Here is a 27,805-nt window from a genome sequence, read left to right on the forward strand (position 1 = left end):
AAAAAGGAAAGAAAGCGGGCACGGATACCGGAGCAGCAGTGATAGCGTTCAACTTGGCCAGTCCACTGCCTTCTTTGACTGGAACTGCAAGGGAAGTTTTGGGAGCGAGATTGAGCTGTCTGTTATTTATTCCCCGCTCGAATCTGGACGGGGCCGAGCGGCGTTACAGATATATGTGAGAAAGTGGCTATTTGTTTGGGCGACGGGACCACCCTTCAAACGCAAGACGCCCACCTGCATGTGTTCTGCTTTTTGCGTGTTGGCGTGCGACCGAGCGTGATGACTTTTCAAGATCAGCCGAGATTCCAAGAAGGAGAGAACATATCAATATCTCCTCCTGCTGAGCCGTGCGTGCGCATGCGTGAGAGAGAGAGAGAGAGAGGGAGAGAGAGACAGAGAGAGAGAGAGAGAGAAGAGAGAGAGAGAGAGAGAGAGAGAGAGAGAGAGAGAGAGAGAGAGAGAGAGAGAGAGAGAGAGAGATTCACACAACTCTTCGCTGCTCAAGGGAAATTTAACACATTTAATGGCAAACATGATCCATTTTTTTTTCTTTTTTTCTTTGCGTTCTTTGCTGTGAACATCAAAGTGTTGGAGCAAAAAAATGCATCACTGTCTCTGCTAGACGTTCTTCCAAAACGAAAGTCAAGCATGCCAAATCCTATTTAGAAATGTTAAACTGTGAATGTAAAACTTAAAAAAAAAGGAAAAAAAAGTCACATCATTGTCAAACTTAGCGTTAACCATACACAAAACTAAGTACGTGGCAATTAAGGGATTTTCCATATTCTTTACACCACTGTGCAAACCATTTCATCGCATGTAGGGGTGTCAAAATAATCGATTAATCGACAAGTAATTGATTACCCAATTAATAGACTATTTTAGTAATCAAGTAATCGTTTAGAGCCATTGTTTAACCGAAAAAAAAAGTAAAAATCATGGCTGGATGGATGGATGGATGGATGGATGGATGGATGGATGGATGGATAGATAGATAGATAGATAGACACACAGATAGATAGATAGATAGATAGATAGATAGATAGATAGATAGATAGATAGATAGATAGATAGATAGATAGATGGATGGATGGATGGATGGATGGATGGATGGACGGACGGACGGACGGACGGACGGACGGACGGACGGACGGACGGACGGACGGACGGACGGACAGACAGACAGACAGACAGACAGACAGACAGACAGACAGACAGACAGACAGACAGACAGATAGATAGATAGATAGATAGATAGATAGATAGATAGATAGATAGATAGATAGATAGATAGATAGATAGATGGGCGGACGGACGGACAGACAGACAGACAGACAGACAGACAGACAGACAGACAGACAGATAGATAGATAGATAGATAGATGGATATAACAATTGGGGGAAATCTTCTGTAAAACTCTTATGCTAAGTAAAATTTTACCCGATAAATGACAATGACACTCATAACCTCAAAACCATGTATTTTAGGCCCGTTGTAAATTGAGGACGTGTCCCAATACTTCTGGCTACAAACAAAGAAAGCCTTTGCCCCAATCTTTCATCAGATCCGGTCCAATGGCAAATGATTGAAACCCAAGCAAGTAAGGCACATTTATGGAATAATAAGCACGCGTACGAGGCGTCATCTGCATTGTGCACTGACAGGCTGGGAAGCAAAATAAGCTCGTGTGATCAGGCGAGGGATGGGGTGAGATTAAAAGATTTAAGGCTCCATTTGTTCATGAATATCTGAGGCCGAAGCCGGTGAAAGGCAGGCAGGTTTCGGAGGTGTTGGGAGGAAATGGACCTCATCCGCATCTGGTCATCGTTCACAGGTTATGCGGACGGCATCACGTCACATCATAATTCAGCGCATATGACCTATGTTGAACGTGAGAATATTGCATCAGTCAAACGAAACCATTGCCGGAACGCAAACGAGTCCCACGAGTCCCGCGTTAAACGTGTGTTTACCCAACAATGAAGTCATATTTGAATTGGACACATTGCATTGTTTGAAAGGCCGAAATGTCCCGTGCACCTTTTGCGCCATCCATCTTCCGCTTGGCCCACCTAATCGCCGATGACAGAGACAAAACGCAGGAGGAAATTTAAACAAATGACTTTTAGCCTCTGGTTTCCCCACGATGTTTCATTTCAACACTCCGCCACCTTCTGGAGCTCGCATCATAATGACTTGTTATATACACAGAGGTTCCATTACACCAGGTTCTCACACAGTCCAAAGCTATTTGTCCACAGGAACAAGCGGATTGGACCATATGACCTGGAGGGGAAAAAGTTGTGTTTTTTTTTTTAAAAACATGTTTATTTTCTGTCTCACTTAAGAAAAATATGATATGCCATTTTTCAAAACATATTTTGCTCTTTGTTTTTGTTTTCCCTTCTGGAATTTGCTTTATTTCTCCTGATACCAAACTTGCTTTTTTGGGAGCCGAAGCAAGGGTTTTATGAAACAATAAACATATGACAATATACTCGGGGGGTGGACGTTTAAATGTATTTTGGGCTCATTTTCGGTGGAAAAAAAAATGGCCGCCCCTAAGATGGATATATACAGGTAGATTTTGCTGCTTAATTTATATTCCACAAACTCAATAGTAGAATACTGAGTTTAGACTAGCAGGACAAAGTTATTGTCAAGCAATTTTGGGGGTTCACCTTTAAAGCAGTTGAAATGGTCAACTATATTAAATTTTTATTCATGTTCTTATCAGTTGCAGTAAGTAACAGTGTTGAGATGATTCACTTTAATCTTCAAATATTATCATTTTCTGAAATTCAATAGTTGACTATAATTCAAAATCCCATGGGTTTGCCTTTAAGCGATACTTTACTTATTTAGCTATTTTTGGCAGTCAAACATTAATATTTTATAATTATAATAAATTTTACATTTCTTTATTTTTCATGCACAATTAGTACCTTTAAAAACACATTTTGCAACTTGCTGTCGACATCACAAGCCAGGGCAAGCCAATCACAGCTCAGCTTGTGAATGTCACATGACCAAACCTAGAAAACGGGTGAGCTGTGATTGGTTACCTGAGCCCTTGTGATGTCATTTTCAGTCGACAGCAAGTTGCAAAATGTGTTTTTAATGGTACTAATTGTACGTGGAAAATAATGAAAGTATCTAATTATAGACAAAATGTTGACTTTTTATTACGAGAATTATTGTGATTCACAACTAGTCTTGTTCCCTAATTGTTTTCTTTATAGTATATGAGATGTCCCATTTTGGGGAGTTTACAGTTGTATTCCCCCTGGAGTACAAGAAAACACTGCAGTCGAGTTGTATTTATAAATTTGGGGCGGATACGAAGCTCGGTAGGTGCCCTCCCTCATGGGTGTGTCCACGGCCGGAGGGGAGTCGGGTGGGGGGTGGGGGGGGGGTCTCTCCTCTCCTCTCCTCTATCCACCTGCACACGCTGCTTCGCCAGCCACTTGAGCGGCGGAAGCCCGTCCGTGTCGAAGCCTCCCTCCTTTCTGGATCAACTCATTCGCTTTCTTTTGCATCTTCCTCCCCCCCCGCGGTGGAAAGTACACAACTACTCACGGAGGCCACTTCAACTTTCAGACGGTCAAGTTCAATCGAATCCATCTGAGCTTTGTTGGACTCCGGCCGGAATTGAACCGAGGACACGCGCCGGCTGACGACTGCGTGCCTCCGCGCACAAACGCTCCGAAGGACAACCGGAGGCTGGATGGTTGTACGTTTGATTTTCATCTATCGCGACCTAACTAAACGCGAAGGTAAGTGGACAACACGAGTGAGTCGCTTTTCTGCATGCGTCGTGAATCGTGCAGCTTTGAGGCAGATGCGCTTTTTAAATCAACATTAGACGTCTGCCATGCGGAGAATATGAATGCACACCACGCCATAAATCTTATTTATATTACAAGTTGAGTCTTTTATTTGCTCCCCTAAGAGCCTTTTGATGTTTATTCTAAAGCAACAGGCTCCTGTGTTTTTGACACTAACTAAAACGCGGGTACAGGTACAATTTACACGAGTGCAGAGCTAATTACACAGGGTCCCGCTTTACGACGTTCTTGCGCTACGTAAGTCGGAATGCGCAGTAGTCATCACTTAATACAATAGTAAAGTCATAGTAACTTTAAATATTTGTATGGAAAAATAGATCTTAGCCGTAAAAATACTGTCAAGGTAAAAGAAAAAAAACAAAACGTAAGAATGGTGGTGAGCAAACTATAGTCAATTAAGCACCTGGAATGATCAAATGTCTACTGTCGTAAATCCAGGACCGTACTTGGTTTACGATGGAATGTCATTCACATAGGACAACATCGTAATCCAAATTATAATCACTAGTTGCCTAAAGTATAACTTAGTGTAAATATTTGTATGAAAAACACCTCTTGGCTATAAATTAGGGACGCACAATATATCGAAAAAATATCGATATCGCGATATTGGCCTTTGCAATATGCATATCACAAAGGCATGCAATAAGTTTTATATGGAATTTTATGCTTTTTATATGAATTTGACCAGTCAGACGCTAACTAAAATGTGCATCGCCATTCAATAGTTGAAAATGATCAAGACATAATTACAATTAATTAACTAAGATTACATGAAGGTTGCTTATTTTGCCCCATGAAAAATGTTTTTCTTTCATAAGGTAATAAAAATGTAATTTCTTTAGGTACATGTTAAATATCGCAATAATATCGATATCGCTATGTTCAGAAAGTATATAAATATAAAACAACCAAGTAAAAACAGTTCAGCAATAACAGTGCGATGATGTAGGCCTATTTTTACACCACTGCACAAAGTCGTTAATTGCGTGGATGTGCAGAGTTCGTAACCTCGAGTTGTCATGTCAGGACTGTCGTAAACCACCTAGAGAAGCCGTAGTTTATCACTAACATTCGCTAATATGAGTAAAGTCATAATTACAGTAGAGTACTGGTAAGCATTTAGATACAACACTTCTAGGCTGTAAATATAAAAGTATCGAGTGATAGATGACTACCTCATTACGTACTGTTCTTAATTGCAAAATGTCATATGTCGTAAACTAAACACCTTCCGTCTTGTCATTCCTCCACCAGCCAATAACCACCTGCGAACCTATTTTCTCTATCTACTTTGTGTCCTTCTGCTCCGTCTTTCTATCTCAACCCAACCGGCGGTAGCAGATTATTATTATTATTATTATTATTATTATTTTGCCAATTGCTCGCTTATGTTGGCTTCATTTGGTTTTCTCTCCATGAGATAATTTCTGTTGTGAATTGGCATTATGAAACCCATTGGTTTGACTTGACTTTTGTTTACATGTTGTCCATCAGCCACACACAAAAAAGAAAAATAAACTGACTAAGTAGACTCAGTTGGTGACATGTGGTTTGTGTACAAAACTCGGAGCCAGGTCACTTTTTAAAAATCTCGGCTAAAGGTCTGCTTTGGAGTTTAGCCTGGAGGCCCGCGGCATGGAACTTGATCTTAAACCCTGACTGACAGTTTGACCTCAGACTCGAGACCCGTGTCTCAGTGTCTCGGTGTCTCTGTGTCTCGACGTCGTGCCAGCGTAAATTACAGCTCCCAACGCCGAGGTACGCTTGTTTTATTGTCTCCTCGTCCTCCTCGCGGCGTCTTGCCACGCTGCAGTTGGACGTCGTCCACCATCCCAACATTCAGCTGACCTTAGCGTGCTGGATCTTGCAGCTGAGCCCTTCGTGACCACTCTGCTTGTGAGACTCAAAAGGAACAACTACTTGAAAGAAATGCAACAAAAAGCAATGTACATTGCACTTGCTTGATACGTTGACAAGCTTCATCGCAGCAGGTTTGTTTCCGTATGCGTGCGGGGCGTCGTGCAGAGAACAGCGGGAAGCGCCGTGGGTGGTTGGAGTAGAGAGAGGCTCTTTTCAAGTAAGCGGTTCATCCCAGAATGTAACCGCAGCCATTGAAACCCCAGACATTGGCAAGCCTCCACCTGAAGTTGTGAAAAAAAAAATACACCGACTGGTCTCCAGCAACAAATATGCATGCCTTAAAAAGAAATTCAGATTTAGACTCGGGTTCAAACGTTTACCGATAAACAGCGATAGGATTTCAATATGGTTTGTAGTATTTCAATTTCAAATATATCAAATAGTTAACGTTGATACCGTATGGGGGTGATGTTCGGTCTTTAGCCTTGCTTGCATTGACAAAAAGGTCTTTTAAAGACATGATATAGACAACGTAAATGTATAAGTGTGACCTTGTGAATATCGTCAACTCAATATCCAGTTTCAAATCATATTACTAAATTTGAGAGAATTTTTGTTGGTTATGTTTACGTGTTATAGTCCAAAATCTATTTGAATTGAAAAACTTGTGTCAAATATTTGTATTTACGTACTTGATCATGTGTAGTACAGTCCCACTACTATTAAATTTACCACTGTCATCTCGTAAATTCTGAAAATTCACTTTTGTTCTTACCCTTTACAATTTTCTGATGTCAAGAAGTTTCTGGCAAAGATTTTACATCATTTTTTGTGTTCAAAATCAAATAAAGCGGAAATGGGACTGGGCTGGTCCGCGAATATCGGAAAATTACTATAATTGGCAGCCACTGAAAGACATTTATCTTCAGCATACGTTTATAAAGCCATATTCACTTACTGTATCTTATTGAAACATATCGGATACAATATATCAACCAATGGAAAGGTTTTGCTTTCCAGTTTAACCTCCTGGATTCGGCGTCCTATCGTTTTGTTTTGTTTTTCTCTTTGGTCCCATTTTAAATCAATCCTTGTTGTAGCCTACTAGCATCATCTGAGCTAGCGCTAAGCTAGTTCGTCTCTCAAGTCCTGCCAGCTTCCAAGTTTGCCATTTCCCTTCCGTTTGTTCGCTAGGATGGCGTGTGAAGCAAACAATGATGCATTAGCCGTAGCCGGCGATCAGCGAGGCGTGACACAGCCAAATATTCGCGTTGCTAGGACGCCGTTAGCCGACCAACACTGAAAATGTCAATATTGGGGAAAAAAAATCAGTGAATACTGTACGTGAATTCATGGATGCCAAATCGTGACTGTCCATTATCTCCAGTATGTTTTCTTTTTTCTCTCTCTCATTTCCAACCATGATGATTTTGGCCATGACAATGGTGATAATTACCTTTTTCAAACCCAGTTTTCTGTGCTTCCCAGGCACAACACGTGATTAAACGCCGTCTGCCAACTTAACGCAAGTTGGTGTGGGCTGAGGTTCCGGCTCATTGTCTAACGTCCATCCATCTCTGTCCCTCAGCTCCCGGACTCTCCTCCCCCTCGGTTAGAGAGAAACAATGCTGTGGGCCAGCCTGTGCTGTCTGCTGGCCCTGCTGGCCTTGTCGTCCGCGGGGCTGCCTCCAGCCCTGGAGCCGCTGTCCGCCCCCAGGATCTTCCTGTCCTTCAAAGGTGAGTCTCCATCGCTGTGTTGGTGTGAGATGCTGCTATGTGGTATATTTAAAGCTTGAGCACCATGCAGGCAGTGTGAAGACCTTCTTGGAATCGCTATGTTTCTGATTTATTTGGCTTTTTTTGGGGCCCCTAACATGGCCCTGAAAATCCTCAGTTGGGGCCCACTCTCTTAACCTTGCCAGCAAGTTGAATTCTCGCCGTATTTGTGATTTCACAAACTCCGGAGAATACATTTTGTACCACTCCCGTTTACAGTTGACCTTTTTTAGGTCGGACCAATCAGGCGTTGTTTAGGGCGGGACAAAGCCAAAAGGCGGGACGGTAACGGGGGACGGTAACAAACCTAACAGACGAATATACGCTGCAATTAATTCTGTTCTCGCATAATTACTCACCGTTTCCTTGTTTAATTTGAACAGCGAGAGGTGCTTTGTGCATTTTTATCTGGTAAACATGTTCGTGATCGCACAAGACGAGACCGAAGACGACACTTTTTAATCCGTTGCCTTGATTGGTCAAAACAAACGTGCAAAGATGCCGCATCGTCCAATCAGCTCGAAGTATTGTACAGTAAGTCCCTCCTTTCCCGAATGGATCTGCCCAGTGAAGTCGCAGATTGATAATGAATGTGAAAAAAACTCCCTTGCATGAATCACAATTATCAATCTGGCTTGTGGGGTTTTCCCCAAACTTAAAAATAATATCAAAAGTGCCTCCTGAAAAGTCGGACAAAAAACCCTAACACCAGTTTCACCAGTCGACATAACATTGGGTGGACATGTCTATCATAACAACATGTGGAAAAAGTCTCAAGGACCCATGCATGAAATGGAAGAGTAAGTCGGCCATTTTGGTTGGAAGCAGACATTTCAGGTGAAATCCAGCATTCATACTTTTACAAACTCAATTCACCGAAGTGAATCCCAATCGGAAACATGTCTTCTCGATAGATGTCAATTGAAATTGCCAAGCTTTTGTGCCTAATGTGGGAAGAACATAGCGTCACAGATCATTTTGAAGATTCGAATAAAAACGGTCTGCTTTGTTTACAATAAAATCACTTCTATTTATTGATGTTATTGGTGCCAGTAGAGTTAAAGTCTTGACAAGCATTTGTGTCTGTGTGGTTCTTGACATTTTGCTGATGGTCCTTTTGAAATCTAGAGAATATGGTATACACGTACACCCCCCTCCCTTTTTTTTTAATGGCCTGGCTGCTATTAGTTGTCCAAACAGACCTTTGTGTGGCCTCGGCTCCCTTCTGAAATCAAGTCCGATTTCACACTTGGCTGGGCCCTCACTCCGGCCGACATCCAGCATGTTATGAATGTTTGCCAGTTGCCACATGAGACCTTCTCAGCGTGTATGTACGTGCGTGTGACTCTCCTGTTAAAATTGGCTTCGGTGTTGTAATGATGTGTGGCAGACGACATTTTGTTGATAAGCTATCAGGGAAAACTGACCGTCTTTTATAATGTAATATTAGATGGCAGAATATGTAAGAAAAGTGCCTTTGCATGGCTAATGTGTTCTTCTTCGGGGCCAGGAAACTAGTTCAGACTAAGTTACAGTACCTCTGCTGGTCGCTGCGAAGTACTGCACATAAGACATGATTAACTCATTCATTCCCAGCCATTTTGACAGAAACAATCCCCTTGACTGGATTTGGACCGATTTTGCAAGGCCCACAGAATATTGCTATAAAAACATGGAACCCACCGAAAGAAAGATTAATTAAAGTCTTTTCTTTCATCAGGAAAAAAAAGTATATTTCTATATTTTTCCGCTTTGCAGCAATTGGCATTATAATATAGCTAAGTTTCATCATTATTCACAAATCTAATAAAATTGTATTTGAGCTTTTTTTTCCAACATGGCCCTGGTTGATCTCTTATACTGTGCTGCCACCTGCTGGCATTTTTGTAATAACTACAATTTCTTCAACTGTTCTTTGTAGTTGAGAGGCTGCATCAAAGCCTTCTGTATGCTCTAGCATAAAAACAAACAAACAAAAAAACGTATAAATACGTCTTTGGTACACTTAAAACATTTCAAATATAACGTGTTTATACGTCTTTGGGAGCAAGTGAGTTAATCAATACTCAAATCCCTCCAGAATTTTTCACCATTAATTAATTAATGACTATGCTCATCCATAGTGGGACTCACAAAGTAACTGGTCGTATGAATAATATATCATGATACACTTATCGTGCAATAATTCATATAGCAGGACTAAATCATACAATTAAAAATTATTTGCTGCGATTTGTTTACTTGTGCTTCATGTGTGCTTTTTAAGATGCCATTTAAACCCTCTTAAAAGGAAGGGCTTTGTCCATTGAGGTTTGCTCTCGCTCTTCCTGTTTCCCATTTTGTTTTTGCTTACTTTGTTTGTTTTGCCCCCTTTTATCCCTCGCATCATATTGTGTGGCACTAATCGAGACGGATCTCACACACTACCACTCGCAACATTTGCATGGTTGAAAAGAGATCATTTATTCTCCCTCTTCGTCTAATTAAGTTCCATTTTGTTTTTTAATTGGTTTCCGACTTTACTTTGTGCATCGTGGAGCAACCTCGCGTAGATTGAAATGCCCATAAGCTGTGCGCTGACTAATTGTATTGGTTTTTGCGCCACACTGCTGAGAATAGCTCTTAAAAGGCGCTTTTATTTATTTTTAATGAGCGAGCATACTCGACTAATTCATGGGGCATGAGCGTTGACAATACCATTTTAGTTGCTGGCTTCCGTATTTGGTTGTAATAAATATGACATGATAACAGACTGAGCTCGTTATGGGAATTATTTATGTTTTGATAATAAAACCTTTGTCCCTTGTCTTTGCTTTTGCCTGTTCAGGAAACAACTCATGTAAGGTTAAACGGTAGCAGCACATTCGACTTTCCACGGATCATTTGCATATTCTGACGCCGGTAGACGAAAATATTGCTGCTTTTGGCACAAATCCCAACTCTTGACTCGAGAGACGAAGTGTTTTGTCTTCGCCTTTTCAAATCTTTGCACTCTATCAAAGCAAAGAGAAACAAGAGGTTAGATATAGAAATGCTGTGTAGTGTTTTATCTGGCATGCATACCGTATCAGTAGATCCCCCCCTCCCTTGACAAAAGGATTTGAATGACAAAATAAGTCATATATGTCCTGTTTTCATTCATTTGTTCTCGGATTGGTTTATTCCAGTGGTTTCATATCAGATGTACATTTTCCAGAAACTCGACATATCGGAAAGCTTAGGGATTTGGAATGTTACAATCTGGCAGATGTTGGATTTCCACTTCATGGTTCAAGTAACACAGTTCGGATACGAGTCATGACAAAAGATAAAAAAATGTGTCAAATCAGATATCCCCCAAATCGAAATCAGGCCTGTTTCAAATGTGGATATTTGATGGGTATCCGATATCAGGCAGTATTACTGCAGTGTAAAACGCACAGCTCCGTCAATGCCAACTTGGCGCCGATTATGGGTAACATACACACACATATAAACTTCTTCAAAAAATGCTGATGAATATTTAGGATACATTTACCATGAAAAACAGGGGAAAATTTGGTGGGAATAAATCCAAAATTATTTTTAAAAAAAAAGAGGAGAAAAGACAAATAAATCATTGAATATGTGAATCCTTTCGTGCTGAACTGCCAATATTGCCAACTGCCAAAATTGACTGTAATTTCAATTTGTAATATCACCATTCACCACTAGATGGCAGATTTTTGTCAAACGCTTGAAACGGCAAAAAAATTAAAAATTAAATTATAATTAGATAAATATTAATAATACAGGGCGGCACGGTGGATGACTGGTTAGCACGTCCGCCTCACAGTACTGAGGACTCGGGTTCGAGTCCAGGCTCCGGCCTTCCTGGGTTTGAGTTCGTCTCTGTGTGCCCTGCGATTGGCTAGCGACCAGTTCAGGGTGTACCCCGCCTAGTGCCCATAGCCAGCTGAGATAGGCTGCAGCACCCCCCGTGACCCTTGTGAGGAGTAAGCGGTTCAGATGATGGAGGGATGGATGGATGGATGGATGGATGGATGGATGGATGGATAATGATACATCCAGCCGAAGGGAAAAGAATAGCTAGTAAAAAAGACATTCATAAACCTTCTTGTTCAAAGCCAAAATAGTAGTCAAACCCTTGCGGTCTTTTATGAGTATAGGACTCGTAAAAACCCGAAAACCTTGTTTTAAACCAACAATGATCATTTAGTCTTCGTCGCTTGCGAAACTTTAAGCGCAGGCTGTTATTAAGTAGCGCCATAAGGCCACACAAAGGGGTAAAGGAATGTCAATTCGGCACATGCGGGGTTAGATCATCAACTAAAATCCCGACAAGCTCGAACAAAGGTACACATACGTCGCCTCGGGCTCTGGTCCCAGTCTTCGCTGACGAACCTTCACGTGACGTAATCACAAATTAGAGAAGCACACTGACAGGACTGGATGCGCACTCTGTGTATCACAACGAAAAAGAGCCTGGCTTAAGTCAGCTTCTCTATATTTACCTTGAAAGCAGGTCTATAATCACACACTATTTTAGTGCGCGGAGCTCGGTTCGAGGTTGTGACCCCGCCGACAGAAGCCCGTCAGAGTCGAGGTTAACTGCCCTCAAACTATGGGAGAGTGGCAACTTATTAACAAGTAATAGCTTGTTACTCCAATCCTCGGGCCACATTTGAAAGTGTTTAGCCTTGTTTTTCCTTCCAGCAACAAGGGGAACACCTGGGTACAAGGTTGGTCTCGGTGAGAAAAAAAGAAGCCCTCATTATTTGGGTCTACGTGCTTGTCGATGGCCTTTGGGGCCTGCTCAAGGCTAAAATTTAGGCATAATACAGGTGGTCCTCGGTTTACGGCCATACCGAAGTTTATATTGCCCATTTCGTGTCGCGAAACAAGGCAAGCGAAAAATATTACAGACAGATGTGCATGCGTTGCGCATGGGAGCAAGCGCACTGTTGGCGAGATGCTAAACGCGGTCGTTCCGTCAGTGCATTGTTATCCTAATCCATCAAATCCTCGTGTCACTCAGTAATGCAATGCCATGTAATTGATTGCCCGTATCATCAGGCAACATGGCCTGTTAAACTTAATGAGACAGGACAACTAGTGACGCTATGATATTAAGTGCGTTTAATACACTGTGACATCAAATCCATTTATTTTTTTTATGTTGTTTTAAATATTGATAGCCGTGATTTGCAGTCCTGAATAGACAGTTACATGCGTCATTTGTCATACCATTGGAAATTGCTGGTTAAAATTGTTTAGTTGGCTCTTTACTTTCACCTGAGGATTAATACCACAGCAAATGTGGCATCTATAAATATGAACGTTGCAAGAGCTTACTGTGGACAAACATAAGATAAGTGATGCCAGTGATGATAGATGTAATATTGCAGTGTTTCGTCATTTGAAGCGATTTATACATGCCATTTTCCCAGCCATTTTCACTGAAGCAACCTCCATCGCTCCCGGCTGTTTGACTGGATTTTGACTGATTTCGCAAGTCCCACAGAATATTGTGTTCTACTGCTATAAAAACATGGAACCAACCAAAAGAAAGATTAGTCTTCTTTCATCAGGAAAAAAAAAAGTATATTTGTATCTGTTTCCGTTTCTGCAGCAATTAGTATTAGAATACAGCTTAGTTGAAAACAGTGGGGAAAAGAGCTTATTGCAACATGGCCCTGGTTGATCTCTTAAACTCTGCTGCCACCTGCTGGCCGTTTTTGTACTAACTACCAATGCTTTAAGCAACCTCTTCAGGTCGGAGGCTACATCGAAGCCTTCTGTATTCTCTAGCATGAAAACAAAACAAAACAAAAACCAGATAAATATGTTTTTGGGACCATGGCAATATTTAAAATAGAACGTTTTTATACGTTTTTGGGAGTAAATGTGTTTAATATAGCTTACAGCAAACAAAACCCCAAAATTAATAATTAGTATATTAGTGTATTCATGTATCTAAAGCAATCAAGATTATTTTAAATTATATTTATTTAATAATACACTGTATGAAAATAAGTTTAAAAAAAAACAAAAGGTAATTTTCTGGCAGCAAAAAAAAAAAAATACAATAAAATAACAGAAACTTATCCTGACTTCTCATAAAAATATTTTTTCCCCCGTTAATTAAAATACAGTTTGTAGTTGGAATTTCAACCAGATTTTGTCTTAATTTTCAGGTTTAATTTAATGTTTAATTAGAAACATTATCACATTTTAGAACAATTAAATTACCGGTACCTAGAAATATAGTAAGTAAATGTTATATTACGAAGAGCAATGTTTCAAATTACAGAAATGTGCTATTTGTCGTATCCTTAACTCACCATTTGCATGACTCACTCTCTGCATTGTCTCGTTTACATCCTGTGTGCACTTCTACCTGCCAGCTTACAATTCTTTCCCACCTCCCCCGTTGAATTCGGGAGCACAACGCAAATGTCAGCCTTTTCAACCATCCCTGTCCTAAATGCATTCAAATTCAGTGAAACCATAAAAAAGGGCTTTCAGCTAAAATATTTGTCATGTTGTTTTTGCACACAAACTTGTTTTCCCCTGCTGGCGTTGTACCTGTCGGCGTCAACACGCGGTGGTCCAAAACTGCCCCCGCTTTCCCTTCCCTTCTAAATCCCCATTAGTGAATGTCAGGGCCCTGAAACATGCTTCCACACAGCAACACGGGGCGACTGTGGCACGCAAGCCTGCAGCAGTTTATTACAAGACTTTGCTACTTTCTCTCTGGAGATGCTGCCGGAGGAGGTAGAGGAGGAGGAGGAAGAGGAGGGCAGCAGCGCATCCCCAACAACCTCTGCTCTGCTGGATGCATGCTGTCAAATTCGGATTATTCACAAGACAGAAAAAGGAGGCGACAGCGCTAAATATAGTGTCCTTTTCTGTCTGCTTCTTTCTGTGTGTGTTGTTTTTTTTTTCACTGCTTTGGCGGCGGCATGCACCCACGCCTCTCGCTCGGTGGCGAGCCCCGCCCACGAGACTGGTGCGCTTTTCTGCCAAGCTGAGCTGTGCACGAAGGAGATGACGGTCTCGAAAGTGCCCGAGAGTTTGCTTGAAATGGTTACTGGGTGCAACGATGGCACATAGACTGGGCTAACCTGGGACGTTGGGTAGTGTATTTTGTGCCATGTCATTTGGAAATGTGTGACTGCGTTAGTATGACCCAAAAAAAAAAGAGCTTAGTTCTTTGAATTGTTCAATTTTAAGGAAAGTAAAATTACTTGAATTCTTGAAAACTCAACTTTAAATATAGGTTGATAGGACAATGAGAAAACAAATTAGTTTGAAGTAAAATAGCAATGCACTAAAAGAATTACCAGCAGATCCTGTTCGTTTTGGCCTCTAGGGGCAGTGTGGTGCCATTCATCCATGGAGCACACACAATAAAGAAGAAAGTTGCGATTGAGCACTACAGTATTAATATACATAACCCTTTTTTTTTTTTTTTTTTTTTTTACAGATTGTGAAGAAATATGTTATCTTTGTGTATGTGTTTATACAGGATTTTTATTTTGAAAGACTAGCACTCCTGAAGTCTGCTAATTTCCTGTTAGCATGTCAGTGGGATTCTACATTGACTTTAGCATTAGTGCTTGCTATGTTTTAAAATGGAAGCATGTCTTGTATTTAAGCATACAATGAGTGTCATTCTTTTTGTTGTGTGTTTTGTTTTACAGTAAACTCCAACTTGGGGTGTCATTACACAGTTTGACACCCCAATCAAACATCTAATCAAACATGCTAATCAAACATGCTGCACATTTAGGGCACATTCACAACGTCAGGAACATGTAAACGCGCCATGCTGTTCTGCAGATTAATTATCCATCCATCCATGCATTTTCTTGACCGCTTATTCCTCACAAGGGTGGCGGGGGTGCTGGAGCCTATCTCAGCTGACTTTGGGCAGTAGGCGGGGTACACCCTGGACTGGTTGCCAGCCAATTGCAGCCTTTAATAACACAATAACAAAAAGAACACCAAAAATGTTGAAATGATTTACACATTCACAAAAACATGGCATGTGAACAGGAGTGTGCTGACTTTTTATATCCCCTATATGTATGGTGCCAATTATTTCTAATGAATCTGTAATTGTTTTTGTGGAGCTTGTGTTTGTTTTGTTTTGCCCTGGCATGAATTATGCTAGCACTTCTCTGTCGTGTAAAGGGGGACAACGCACAGCGGGGGAGCAGAAGATGCGTTGTGGCGTGCAGGCATGTGATTGGCAGCTGTGTGTCTGCTCGCTGCAGCCCTTTTTATAGATCAATATGTGGCAGACATGATAAAAATAGGCTCCGGCTCCACCGTGCTACCTCAAACCCGATCGCAGCGACTTGATTGTTTTTACCGAACCACTCGTTAGTTGATGCCGATTGTTATGCAGCCCGCGATTAACGTCAAGTCGCTCCGGTCGTGAGTGCGAGGGGCGAGACGGTGGCTTTTACAAGAGGTGGTTGTCTTGCAATTCAAAGTGACAGACGAGCATAACGGGGGACTTTTTAATATTCATGTCGAGTACTTGTGGTTATGTCTGCGTGTTTGCACAGCTTGTATAAAGCGCTTTCGATATATACGGTACATGACACGACTTTGACTCCGTTGCCATGACAGCATCTACCTGTGCACTGTTTTGCCTTGCTAGTAGCTAGGGGTGTGAATTACCTAGTACCTGACGATTCCATTCGTATCACGATTCACAGGTCACGATTCGATTCGATACCGATTAATCCCGATACGAATTTCTAAGTCGATTGTTGCGATTTTTTTTCATTCAAATTTAGAAAATACTAATCAGTAAGCTTGTAGAGTGTAAGATTTATATGAAAATGTATTATTTATTTATCTGAAATTTCAGTCTTATAGAGGTTGTAATCTGTTTCATGTTTGAACAGCATTAAAATAAAATATTAAGGCTTAATGTTCCGTTCATATAACATTCTTCCATGCTCAAGGTGTGAATCCTAACCCGAAGTCAGACGTTTTGTTGAATATTTTTCCATTAAAAATGGAAGTTTAAAAATCGATTCACACACACACACACACACACACACAAAAAAAAGGCAATGATGATAAGACGTGGAATCGGTAAGACTACCGAATGAACAATTCTGAGCTCTTAATAAAAAATAAATAAAAAATAAAAAAATAAAAATAAAAAAATCGATTTTTTTTTATTTGAATCGATTCGAGAATCGCGCGATGTAGTACTACATCGCGATATATCGCCGAATCGATTTTTTTTTTAACACCCCTATTAGTAGCATGTCACTGTCCTACTCTTATGCTGTCATGACTGGGTCATGCCAGGGTTAAGTTTGGGTCATGCATGGGTGATGTTTGGGTCATGACCGTGAGGTCAAGTGTCTGTTTTGAACTGATGTAACCGGCATCTAGTTTCAACTGGTAAGACGCTATGTGATGTCAAGAGCTATGTGATGTCAAGAATCTTTAATCTCTTTATCTGGTCAGCAGCCAATCAGATAATTCCATGTCAGTCCTGTTACCCACATGTCTAGCCACAGCCAATCCGATCAATTCACTGTCTATATAAGCCTAACTGAGAAGTGTGTGTTTTGTCGGATTATTCCTCTGACCAGCTGGCCACCTGAAACTCTTATTTGTGTCTGCGCTTTTGGGATCCAACCTCAGAACCTAACATAAGCCAAAGTTCTTACTAGTGAGTACAAAGAGCATGCTAATACATGAACCTTAAACTGAATATGAACAATATTAAATAAATGTCTTATGGAAAGCAGTTTAAACATTTATTTGATATCCTTGGAGTTCATCAAGCCATCCACTAGTACCTTTTTGTCCTCACTAGGAGAACAACTACATGATGCAAGAGAAGCAAAATAACTGTTGTGGTGCTACGAGTAACGACCCGAAGTTTGATAGTGCAGGATATGGACCTACTAATTGGGCTTAGTGGTGCTAATAGTGTAGCATAGTAGTTTACTAGTAAGCTTGAGGTCAAATGTGGCACTAGTTGTGGGAAAACTACAAAGTAATGAGACACAGTTATTCTAGTAGTGAATCAAATTGTTTTACTAGTGAGGACACAGAGTCTGCTAGTACAAAGACTTTAAGATGGAAATTGTAAATTGTCACTAGTAAAATGACTGCCCAGTAGCCATTTTGCCCCACTAGTAACATGTAACTGTCCTAGTCCTGTCCTGTCCTGTCCTGTTAATGAACTCCTCCTGGGTGCCTTTCCTCACAGGGTTCTTCTGTGCCCCGCCATGTTTTGTTTTGCGTGTGTGTCTGTGGGTATGATCATGGGGATATGGGGGGGCGTTTTCTTTTTATTGTATTATGGATGTCGTAATTGTTCAGCACTTTGAGTTCCATTTGAATGTATCAAAGGTGCTATATAAATAAAGTTTGTTTTGATTTGATTTAATTTAGTAGATAGGACAAACGGATACTAGCGCAAAGACATCGAATGCATGCTTAATCAGATTTCCAGAAAAAATTTATTTGGTATCCTCGCAGTCTAGCTAGATCCATGTACTAGCAAGCTTTTTCTCCTCACTAGTAAGACAATAGTAAATACGTGTGTCTTACTAGTAACATTGTTTACGCTACTAGTGCCATTTTGGGTCTGCTAGTACCCAATTAAACCTTACTAATAAATTACTACTAGGCCCAACTAGTGGCCTACCTACACTACTAGTAGCACTAAAAGACCCTCTAGCCATTTAACTAGTGAGGACAAAGAGGTACTAGTATTTGCATCTTAAGATAGCTATCAAGGATGTCAAATAAATGCTTTATTAAAAGTGTTGAATTTATTTGGCATCCTTCATATCGAAGTGTTAATCTTAAGGTCGCACTGTTAGGCCAAAAGTGCTACTAGTAGCAGGAAAAGTTACTATAAAGACACAGTGCACACAATATTGCAACGAAATGCCTTAATAGTGAGCTGTCACTCCAAGAGATGTGGCTTATAATCACGCCAGGCTTATTTCCCCCGGCGCACAGAAAGTCCCCGGGTGACGATGCAGCAATCGTGTTTATTAGACAGGTGTGATTTGTGAAAAGTTTTCGTGCGAGGAAAGTATGACATTAGCTCCCTTATTTTGCCCGAGAGGAGGTGTTGGCCAGATGTTTTCTTTTTTTTTTCTGGGGGGGGTCCCAGGGGGAGTCTCAGCTTGGGCTGAAATTAAGTGGACAGCAGGTCAAGGGCACCTCTCTACTTGTTTACTCAGACAGCGATCATTCATTATCATTTGTCTGTCAGTGTCGGGATCTTGTTTCTGCCGAGCCGATGACCTTTTCCAACACTAGGGATGGAAGCCTACATTGGTTATATGTATGTTTGTAACTGGTGTCGCTTTAACACTTGGGCACAAACTCACGAGTTGCAGCAACACAAAACTTACAATGTATGTACAATAGGAAAAAAAAAATGGAATATGGGTGAGGTTAAAATCTGTGCTGATCATTGGGTTGTTTTGGACACCTCGGAAGTACTATAGATTGTAAAAATTACATTTTCAGAATAGCAAAACATTTCAGTTGAAACGCCAGTTGAGGCACTAGGATGTCTCCCACCCACCCCCCAAAACCCCCCGAGTCAAGCAAAACATCTGGTCAATGAATCAAATGGATTTTATGTCAGTATGAGTCAAATAAGTTATGGTTTTCTGGACAGTTGGTTAGGTAATAAAAACAGTTTGAAAAGATCATCATGAGCTTGTGGAGTTTTTTCTTTTCTTTTTCTTACAGTGGATAAAATAACAAAAGAGAAAAGTTTGTGATGGCTTGATTTTGGAAGTTCCAGCCAGCGATGAAGTGTTAAGGACACAATGTGTTTTGGATCATCTTCTTTGATGAGCCTTTATGTCATATTAAGCTTCTGCTGCCATCTTCCTGATAGACCAAACCTAAAATGCTATTAGCCAATAAATAAACATGCGGTTCTTCTCTGACTCATCTTCAGGTCAGCGTGGTTGTTGTGTGAAGTAGGTCACGTACAGTATTTGGACGCAAATTCTTAAGTGCTGACTGCAATGGCTTGCTGGAAGCTCATCTGGGGGGAACATGTCGGTCATCTTGTGACAACAGGTGCGTGCGAAGAACCAAAGTAATGTTGCCTCGGAGTCCGATGAGCGTTTAGTGTGCAGCTATTGTTGGCATCTGTGGAAGGAGATTTAATGCACCCGGGTTTGACTTGTGATATGAACCGCAGAACTTGAAGTGGTTCTGCAGTCAAGCAACTTGGTAAGTTGCCTGAAATTCTGAATCAGGAATGTGAATCAGAAGATTTTCATGGGTACAGGAAGTCCTCAGTTTATGACACTACCTACATAAAACGCTTTGAAGCCACACAAGCTATTTTGTAGGTTAGTGATTTGTACCCACGGTGGGTAGGTACAAATTCGAGGACATCGTAGGAACATAACTCTTGTAAACCAAGGACCCTAATTGTCTCTATTCGTACCACTCAAGGACACTGATTCTTTTTTAGCTTTACTTAAAACATCTGTAGTGTGTACACAGATCTTTAACAATTCATTCACTGCCAGCCCAGTAAAAATGTTGATCTTTTGACGTCTATAGCCGTCAATGGCAGCCAATGTGCTAAGTTAGTGATAGACGGATATGGGTTTTTTTTCAAGGTTGATACCAATTATTTGTAGTCAAGGATACCGATAACCAATATGTCAAGCCGATATTCATTGGCAGTAAAAGAGAAAATATTAGCGTCAAAATAAAAAAATAAACAAATAAAAAAAATTAATAACTTTTTCTTTTAATTTTAAACATGCAAAGAATTGACAGCTTTGTTTAAAAATTATAACAAAATTGCAGGGAGCTTCCAGGGTCATCAGCATGTGCTAAGCTAAATTACAAACTAAGCAATTAAGTAGTCCCCAAAAGTTTTTCTATTGTAAATTAAGCTCTCCAAAATGTCAACATAATTTCTCAATTTTTTTTAAATTTATTTGTAAAAATAAAAAATGCGCGGAGTTTCCAGTGTAGCATCATTTTTATGAAGTGGAAAATTAAATAAATCCATAAATAATAGTTCCTTGCAGCGACAAATGCATGTAGATATTTTTGGGGGGTTTTGTCAGGGTTCATAAAAGCTTTCAAAAAATCTTCTTCAGGCAGTGAAAAGTTGTCTGAATATGTTCGAAATGTCTTTCCGACAAGTAAAAACTGTAAACAACTTTCAAATCCTGATTGATTAAAATCCTAAATTTGCTACATTCGCAAGAATTCACCGCACAGTGAGCTTTATCGGCTTTTCGTAAAAAGGCCGATGGCGATATTTCTCAAAATGCCAAATATCGGCACCGATAATCGGCCCGGCCTGTGGATTGAGATCCAAGAGTCCACTCCAGTTTCTCCATCACATCAGATGCCAACCACTACAACCTTCCTGAACAAATTCCCTTAAACAAACAAAGGATTAACCATGACCAGGATGTTGAAATTGCGACGCTTCACTTCTGTTTTCTCTGTAAGGACAAAGGCAACCACATTCCGGAACAAGGAGGACATCGTAAATAACTAAGGAGTGGAAGAGGAGAGGTGAAGGCAGTCAGAGCAAGAGGAGGACGAGGAGGAAAATGCCAAAGGGAAGTTTCACGAGTGTTAACGGACTGCAGGGCACCTGTGTCACTTTTGCGATCAGCCTATGAGCGGGAATAGATGGAGGGATTTGAGAAAGCGTGTGGGCGTACGTGGGAATACTAAAGACAGATTAGGCGTCTGTTTCCTATTAGCTGTGGATAAGTTTTGGTCGAGATGGTTTACCTCAACATTTGACGACTTGGACTCTTGCCACAGCTCCTCAATCGTCTCGCTGAGCTATTGACACTTGCCATCGTCGAAGGTGTTGTAAGCAATTTGGCTGAAGAAGCAAAGCCGCGCTACAGAATAAAAGCTGCCATAAATATTGATTTTCAAGCCGTTAACGCCCCTTGGAATTTTTCTGATGTGTTTATGGGACGTGATGTGTTCTGGAGAGTATTTTTGAAAAAAAAAAAAGTCCCCAGACACACCCCTTCGCATTGGGCCCCCAAACTGTAAGCCTGATGTCAGGATTTGCTGAAGTACAATCTTGAGTATTGGATTTTAAAAGCTGAACATAATCGGTCCATTTGAAAAACTCAAAGTCTCCTGCACTTTTATGAGAAACATCTCAGTCCTAAATGAGATGTCAGTTATTTTTAATGTCTTGGCGGGGGCTGGCTAACCTCAAACGCTGCCTTAAATGTGTCTCAGGTAAGGTGAGAGACGTCCAACATGTACAAAGTCCTGGCTGAAGTCCAGGATGCTGTCTAGCAACTGTGGGAGAAATGAGGCCTGACCATGATCCTTGGGGAGGTTTCAAAATTGGTGTCTCCGCTATTGGATTAAAAAAAAAAAGAGCTGGAACATTCCTGCTGCTGTCAGCCACATTTCATCATATAGACTACAGTCTTCACCCCCACTGCAATACACACAGGATGCTTTAATTGGAGAAAACTGAGCTGTAGTCAGATGCTAACGTCTTTACCACCTTCAAGGTTTGAGGTGTATATGCTGGGTAAATAAATGGCAAAGCAATTGCCATCTCTTCAGTTAGACGTCCTTTGCTTCAGTTGTGTGGTTTTGCGTTAGCGGCTGCAGTTTCAGACAAACGCAGAGATGGTAAATCCAAGTCCAGAAAGTAAAAACCCTGCCACAGTTTGGCTTTAGGCCCTGATGCTAGCTAGCTAGCTATCTAGGTAGCTCCCTAGCAGGTAAACGAGCATAATGGGAGTTATAGGTAGGGACTAGGGAGCTAGTTAGCTAGCACCTGAGAGTAAAAACCCTGCCATAGTTTGGTTTTAGACACTGATGCTAGCGAGCTAGCAAGCTCCCTATCAGGTAAACGAGCACCATGGGAACTAGGTAGGGTGCTAGCTAGCTAGCACCTGGGGCTAAAACCAAACTGTGGCAGGGTTTGGACCTGGATTTGCCACCTTTGCCAAACGGTGACCACGTTTGAAGGTCATGCCTCAGGGGCAAGAACCCTCTGAACCCTTCTCGGCTTGAAGGGCAGAATGCGACGGAACGTGAGCTTTTCGGGCCTTGTTTTCTGGCTTCATGCACTGATGGGCACCCTGATAATGTTCTGACTGTGGAAGGGAGGAGATGGCCTCTCATGCCTGGTCATTGTGGAGACCCGCATAGACTTGATGCCAAGATTTTCTCCATGCCTGCCCTCTTCACGCCCCTTCTGCCTCCGAGCTTTGTTCGCTCGTCCTGTTCTCAGGAACCCTCTCTAGGTGTCCCCGATGGCATGTTGGCACCACAGGTCCACGGCGTCTGTGCCGTATGTGTGTGAGCGCATGCATATGGATGAATGAAGAGTGGGAGGAAGGAGGGCCTCCTGTGTTGCCGTTGTCATTGTTGTTGTTTGTGTCGACGCCTCACTCATCCCCGTGAATGGGCCGCATGGTCTCAATAGACGAGGGGCGTTTGTGTAGGCTGAGACCATCATTAATTTACTTCATTCATGCTGCCTGGGAAGCGGAGGAGGAGTGGCCTACAACGCTGGCATCGGCGCTCGCGGAATCTAAAGCGGGTGCACATACTGTCAATCGGGCCAAAATTCAGTATTTTCACTCTCTTACGATCAAAGTCAGAAAAGACCTTATCGGAAAAATTTGACAAGGTGAAGAGTTGTGTTCAGTTTTAAGGCTCTCATGGTGAACTGGGACTAATAGTCCCACAGACCAATACAGGCTCTATACGTGTACCCTGCTTCAGTCCATCCTACCCATGCTTGTTCTCTGGCTTTCATTTATCAAATCCTACCCAGAAAGCTTTAAACGTCATGACGCCGGTCTTTTCTGTACCATGACGGACGACTAATCCTTAGAGCTGATGGGACTACTTGTCGAAACAAATGTTTGACGTATCTGATTTTAATGTTTATCGAGTCTTCTTGCGAAAGGCTATAAATTTAAACGAAGAAAGATATCTTACATGACGTGACAATGCTCCTTTTGTTGACGTGTAATCCCATTTAGTGAGCGTTACACGCTGGGAATTCATTCAGTGGTTGGGCTTTTGATTGTGCCAGCATCAGTCCCATACAGGATCGGTGCAGAGCATGAAATGTGGCTTTTCATCAGCGTATCTGGATTACACTGTCCTATTAAAGCATCTGCGCGTGATTAATTAGTCACCGAGCTTTGAAATGCGTTCTGGGCAATTACACTGTGAACCCATGAGCATCATTTGGGCATGTCAGTGCAGACATGTCAGTGCACTGAATTGTTTAAGCTCCTTTTCAATGTGTTGTCATTATTTAACGTTCAGCGCAAGCCGAAGATGAAGTCAGTCAATTTGTTGTGTATCCGGGATCATTACGGACATAATCGATGCATTTAATGCAAAGAATTTTGTTAGTTAAACTGCAAGTTAAGGGGAATGCGGCTGATCATCAACTTCTCTCAGTCTGACATTTTGGTGAAAGGCAATTCTTGAGTACGCATTAACAAATTCACTGCCAGCCCAAAAATGCATCATTTGACGTCTTTTTCCGTCAATGGCAGTGAATGAGTTAAATGTATGTTCAAGGATATTTTGTCGCTGCGTCTTCCGGGTGGATCATCTTAACGATTGGTTCTCGATCCCTTCAATCAATCCGCCGTAACAACGTCGTACGTGCTCGTTCCTAGCTACGCATGCGCACTTCGTGTTTTTTTTTGTGTCAATGTTGCAAATGAGTCACCAATGCACGATTGTAACCTGACCACTGGAAAAGTTGCCTGACAGAAAATGAACAAATTAGCCACAAGTGGGGAATCATATTATTTATTTTCTCATCTGAGTAGTTATTTAAAAAAAAAAAAAACCACACACACACACACACAAAGTGAAAAAATAAGATTGGATGATATCAGGGAGTACCACAGAGGAGACTTCTACAAGGCTGGTGTGGATCGTTCTGTTTGTCTTATCGGTCCAGAGCGTTTGGTTTAGCGCAGACTTATGAAACTGTATGACGGCGTAAGATAAGAAGGTTTTGAGCCTCCGTGTGTCTGTGCAATCGCCGGCCTTGACGAGTGTTAGAGTGTGAATGGAAGGAACTGTGACCAAGATCAGTCTCGGATGTTGCCTTTCTCACCAGCGATAAGACTTTCTTTCCTTCCTCCCTCGCCCTCCCCTCTCTCTCTTTATCTCAATCTCATTCTTCAATGAAAAGCTAATACTTTGTTTTGTCATTCCTACGTGAGCATCTCCCCAGCTGAGAGTTGTGTAACTAAAACAGATTGCTCAAGAAAACACCATTTCAGCGTGTCAACCTTGCTTGTATGCTTATGGTTGCACTTTATGCTTGGATTCAATGGGACTGAAAAGTGGCTGGTTGAGTTGGTCCATTGCGTGGCCAGCGTGCACCACCCGGGGTCCTTGGTTTATATTGCGGGGACATAAACCGAATTTGTACATAAGTCGCAATGTGCGGCTAACGACCGCTGATGTAATCATAATTTCCGTAAATCGGCGCTATCCTGTGAAAAAGACTTAGGTCCATTTAGATATTTATTTATTTATTTATTTATTAAGTTTTTGTAATGTCTGTGTTCAGTTTCATCCTAAAATGTTGTTTTAAAAAAAATGACAAAAATAGACATAGACCATTAGTATTGAAAAACCAAATGGAAACCTGTAATCTGTCCATCACTATCCTACGCTAATGCAATAGTAAAGTCATAATAGCCACAGTAAATATTGTACAAAAAAAGTCTAAACCACAAATGTGAAACAATCAAATGAGTATTTTTTTCTTCAGACGTGGCGATATATTCTTACACTATTGCACGTATCCAACGCAAAACGTTAAAGAGAACTTTTTTTTCCCCCCATTTGAAAGGTACAAATGATTTCTATAAATTGTCCGACAAGAAGATCAAATATGAATTGAAATATATGAACTTCATAAAACCATTTTGCCCCAGAAAGATACCTATTCAACACGTAATAATGGACTTTGGTCCAAAGTTTTGGTTGCTTGATTAAATCCATATAGTGACAATATAACCCAAATCTGGATGTAAATTGGATCGCACCGAACTCGTACACAGCAACAAGGTCATATTAATTACAAATTGGTAAATATGACCTAAGTGAGTGTGCCTTCTTGTCCATTGTGTCTGCCACATCAAACCTAGAACCCCCTGAGCTTTGTTGTCAAAATCAATTAGGAGGTGATGCGAACCAGAGACGTTCTGTTATGGATTGTCTGAATGTGACAGAAAAAACCCCATTGATTGTCATTTAGCAGACGTGCCCCTTATTAATTTGGATTTTCCTCCAACTAAGTGCCTTTTGCAAGCTCTTTTACCCCCCCAACTGGCCCAAAACAGGCTGACCCTTGTGGTCACGGGTGAGACAAAGGCCACAGGGTCGTAAAGTAGGATGTCCCATCTGTCCGTCAAACGTGAAAGCCAGCAAATCAACAGGCGCTGGTGTTTGGGGAATGGGAGGGGTGAGAATGTCAGTCAGCGAAAAAAAAAAAAAAAGAGCATGGATTACACAGACAGACAGTAATCTAAAGGTCTGTCAGTCAAGCTGACCTTGGAGCTAGCTTTGCTCTAATCGCCGGCCAGGATGAGAGCGCGAGGCCCTTCGATGAGCAGACAATTCCCATTAGCAATTAAAGGTGGAATGGCTGCCAAGCACACTTCATCTTGAGTGACACTTTCTCGCATTCAAAGCAAGTGTTTGAAATACATTTAACCCTTGATTAATTTCTCCTTTAGCTTTCAAGGTAATAACAGAATTGGTCTTGATAGAAGTTCATCTAGTCCAACCTTTTACTAAGTGTAAAAACTAGAGATAGACCGATATGGTTTTTTCGGGACCGATACGATACCGATTAGTCAAGAACACCGATAACCGATATTTGGAGCCGATATTCATTTCCACTATAAAAAAAAAAAGGGCAAATATTAGCATCAAAATCTGGAAAAAATACAAACTCCAGCTCTGAATTTTTTTTTTAATTTTAAAGCATATGTTTATTGAGATTGGTTGGCAACCAGTCCAGGGTGTTCCCCGCCTACTGCCCAGAGCCAGCTGAGATAGGCGCCAGCAGCCCCGCGACCCTTGTGAGGAATAAGCGGTCAAGAAAATGGATGGATGGATGTTTATTGAGCAAGTTTTAGGGTTAGTAAAATATTGGGGGTTTATTTATTTATTTATTTTACTTAGTTAATAGTATTTTTAGTCTTTTTTCCGTTTTTGTTTTTTTTTCTTTTTTTTCTTCTTTTTTTTTTATGGATCTATTATTAGTCATATGATTCTTCGAAATGGCCGATGCCGATATTTGTCAAAATGCTGAATATCGGTGCCGATAATCGGCCCAGCCGATAATCGGTCTATCCCTAGTAAAAACATGCTAACCCGATACTAACACAATACCCAAACGTCTGTGTGATGTCATTTCACGTTTATTTCTGTCAGTCACTGCAAATCACAAAGCTCTTTGGGCTGGATTTTCTAATGTCTACAAAACTGAAAGTCTAAAACAAAAACAAAAAATAATCGGTGTGACAACAGATAAACCAATCCATCCATTTTCTATAATACTCGTCCACATTAGTGAGCTGGAACCTTTCCCATCTGACTTGTAGTTAGAGAAGCTAACGTTCAGCCAGGACTGATTGCCAATCAATCATAAGTCAAACCCAGTCATATATTTTTCTACAACTTCTCATCTTTAGTCGTGGGTGAATTGGACGCTTTCCGGGATGTAGTTGGCAACAGAATTGGGGTATAACCATGACCAGTCAACACTCACCTTCGCCTCTATGTAAAATGTCAAATTTTCAATGTTGGGTACGTTGTGTCCTTTCAACTGCAATCAGTGCCTCTGCTGGTTATTGCCAAGTACGTTCCATTTTTTGCTCCAATTGCTTCAAGATGAAATTAATCAACAATCTTTTATCACAGCAATAGTTAGTAGCGCTTTCCTACGTATCCAAAACTGCCTCCCAACGAACGGATAATGGCATTCCAATGCCGTCACCCTTCCCCCTGGCCGCGTCCCCACTCACTTCGCCTCCCACTATTCCCACTTTCGTCAACTCCATCACCAGCCGCTCTCCCGTTAAGAAATGATGGATGTCTTCGCCACCCCCCGCCCCACTTTGACAGATGTATTAAATGCGCCATAGCAGGATTGTCTGTTTCTCCCATCCAATGTTGAGTGTTCACGATGGGGTCCACTGGAAATAGTTCACATCTCTTTGGGCGTGCGTGTTTTCTTTGTGCCAATAGTAGTTTGAGGCTGTTTTAAGAGCGTCAGTCATGT

The 27,805-nt window shown here is 41.2% G+C and overlaps 1 protein-coding gene across 1 annotated transcript in view; it reads left to right on the forward strand.

Moving 5' to 3' along the window:
• The first annotated feature begins 3,415 nt into the window (after nt 1–3,415).
• The window catches only part of sema3fa (sema domain, immunoglobulin domain (Ig), short basic domain, secreted, (semaphorin) 3Fa), a 70,020-nt gene continuing 45,630 nt past the window's right edge, over nt 3,416–27,805 (forward strand). The window contains exons 1-2 of the mRNA XM_077530574.1: nt 3,416–3,777; nt 7,301–7,449. Of these exons, the coding sequence (XP_077386700.1) occupies nt 7,338–7,449 (112 nt within the window). The 5' untranslated portion in view covers nt 3,416–3,777; nt 7,301–7,337. The remainder of the gene's footprint in view (nt 3,778–7,300; nt 7,450–27,805) is intronic.

This window comes from Festucalex cinctus, chromosome 8 (assembly GCF_051991245.1).
Source record: "Festucalex cinctus isolate MCC-2025b chromosome 8, RoL_Fcin_1.0, whole genome shotgun sequence".
NCBI lineage: Eukaryota > Metazoa > Chordata > Actinopteri > Syngnathiformes > Syngnathidae > Festucalex > Festucalex cinctus.